The sequence below is a fragment of the Geospiza fortis genome, unplaced genomic scaffold, assembly GCF_000277835.1.
Source record: "Geospiza fortis unplaced genomic scaffold, GeoFor_1.0 scaffold315, whole genome shotgun sequence".
NCBI classification, from domain to species: Eukaryota; Metazoa; Chordata; class Aves; order Passeriformes; family Thraupidae; genus Geospiza; species Geospiza fortis.
Window position 1 is genome coordinate 156821 of NW_005054648.1, and position 1635 is coordinate 158455.

At 64.0% G+C, this 1635-nt stretch overlaps 1 protein-coding gene across 1 annotated transcript in view; it reads right to left on the bottom strand.

Moving 5' to 3' along the window:
- Nucleotides 1-124: 124 nt before the first annotated feature.
- ARHGAP23 (Rho GTPase activating protein 23) overlaps nucleotides 125-1635 on the bottom strand; it is a 6568-nt gene continuing 5057 nt past the window's right edge. The window contains exons 7-12 of the mRNA XM_031064888.1: nucleotides 1251-1329; nucleotides 898-971; nucleotides 716-805; nucleotides 499-624; nucleotides 367-408; nucleotides 125-253 (exon numbers count right to left, since the gene is read on the bottom strand). Coding sequence (XP_030920748.1) covers nucleotides 140-253; nucleotides 367-408; nucleotides 499-624; nucleotides 716-805; nucleotides 898-971; nucleotides 1251-1329 — 525 coding nt within the window. The 3' untranslated portion in view covers nucleotides 125-139. The remainder of the gene's footprint in view (nucleotides 254-366; nucleotides 409-498; nucleotides 625-715; nucleotides 806-897; nucleotides 972-1250; nucleotides 1330-1635) is intronic.

A 1635-nucleotide genomic window follows, 5' to 3' on the forward strand; every position in this document is an offset into this window, starting at 1 on the left:
GGAGGAGGGACACGGAATGTCCCATCCAGCACACGCAGGCTGGCCATGGCAAGCTGGGCTGGTTGCCCACGGGTGTGGGCAGGGGGGCACAGAGGGTCGGGAGGGGCACTTTGGTGTGCCAGGAGTGCAGGGGACAATGTCACAGGTGCCAGCCCTCACCTGCAGCATCGCCAGGCGCCGCGGTCCTGCCGATGTTGGGCAGCAGGTACTCGATGTTGGGCACAGACTGAGCCTCCTTCTCATCCACAGGGGTCTGAGGGGGCAAAACAGGGATCAGGGCACTGCCCAGAGCCCCCCAGCTCCCAACTGGGGGTCTGCATCCCCCCTGAGGCACAGCGAGACCCCCTGGGTGGGGACAGGACTCACCTTCTCACCCTTGTCCTCCTTGTCACTGAAGAACCAGTCTGACTGTGGGAGAGACAGGAGAGGGGTCAGGAGCTCTATCCCCATTTTGGGGGGCAGATCCCGTCCCCCTGCCCGCCCAGGGGTGCCACTCACGTGCTGGATGAGGGTCTCCACGATCTTGTAGCGGTCGGGCATGTGCGTCACCATGTCGGTCATGTTGTCCTCGGACGTTCGCACCAGCGTGGGGCCGAACACCAGCGCCAGGTTCCGGGGCTCCATCTGCGCCCAGAGCCGGCTCAGAGCTGCAGCCCAGCCTGGGCCGGGGGGCTCCAGGTGGGGCGGGAGATTCCCGGGGCGGGGGGGTCCGTACCTTGTTCTTCTCCGAGTGGTCAGCGATCGTCTTCAGGTGACCCACCAGGAATTTGAGGGTCTCGTAGTAGTGGCCTGGCAGGTCCCGGATCTGTGGGGATGCATTGGGTCACCCGTCTGCCCCTGTCCCCACCCAAGGGGGGCTCCAGGGCGGTGTCCCCAGCCCCTGTCCCGTGTCCCTACCAGCTTCCGCAGTGTCCTCATCCTCTCGCTGGCATCTTCGATCCGGTTGGCTTCGATAAAGTCGTTGTATTTATCTGAAAGTGGCACATGAGGGTGTCACAGCAGGGTGGAGGGGACAGGCCACCACCTCCCCAGAGTAAGGGACCCCCGGATGAACCCGCTGGAGATACTGGGGAAGGGTCTCAGTGCTGGTCCCACTGCAGGGCAAGGAGGGACAAGGACAAGCAGCCTTGGTGAAAGGGGGCCTGTATTGTCCCCTGCCATGGCTGGCTGTGTCACTGGGTCTGGGGACCTGTCCCCAACACAGGGGATGGAGTCTGGGGCTCTGGTGGACCCAGGGGACAGGGACTCACCATCGGTGAAGAGGGGCTCGGGCAGCTTTCGGAAGAAGGATTTCAGGAGGCTGCTGATGACGTTCAGGTCCTGCCACCGCTGCGGGGGACAGAAGAGGCTGCTCAGAGGGACAGCCAGGGACATCGAGGGGACAGCGGGATGAAGTCCCCAAACCAGGCACAGCCCCGGCGACAGGAGTGTCACCAGGATGTCACCGGCAGTGCTGGCAGCGACCGCTAGGCGGCGCCACCACTCCAGGGGATGCAAACGGGGCTGGAGGGGACAGGGACAATGGGGACAGGGATGGTGGGGACAGGAATGATGGGGACAGGAATGATGGGGACAGGGATGGTGGGGACAGGAATGGTGGGATAGGAATGATGGGGGCAGGGACAATGGGGGAAG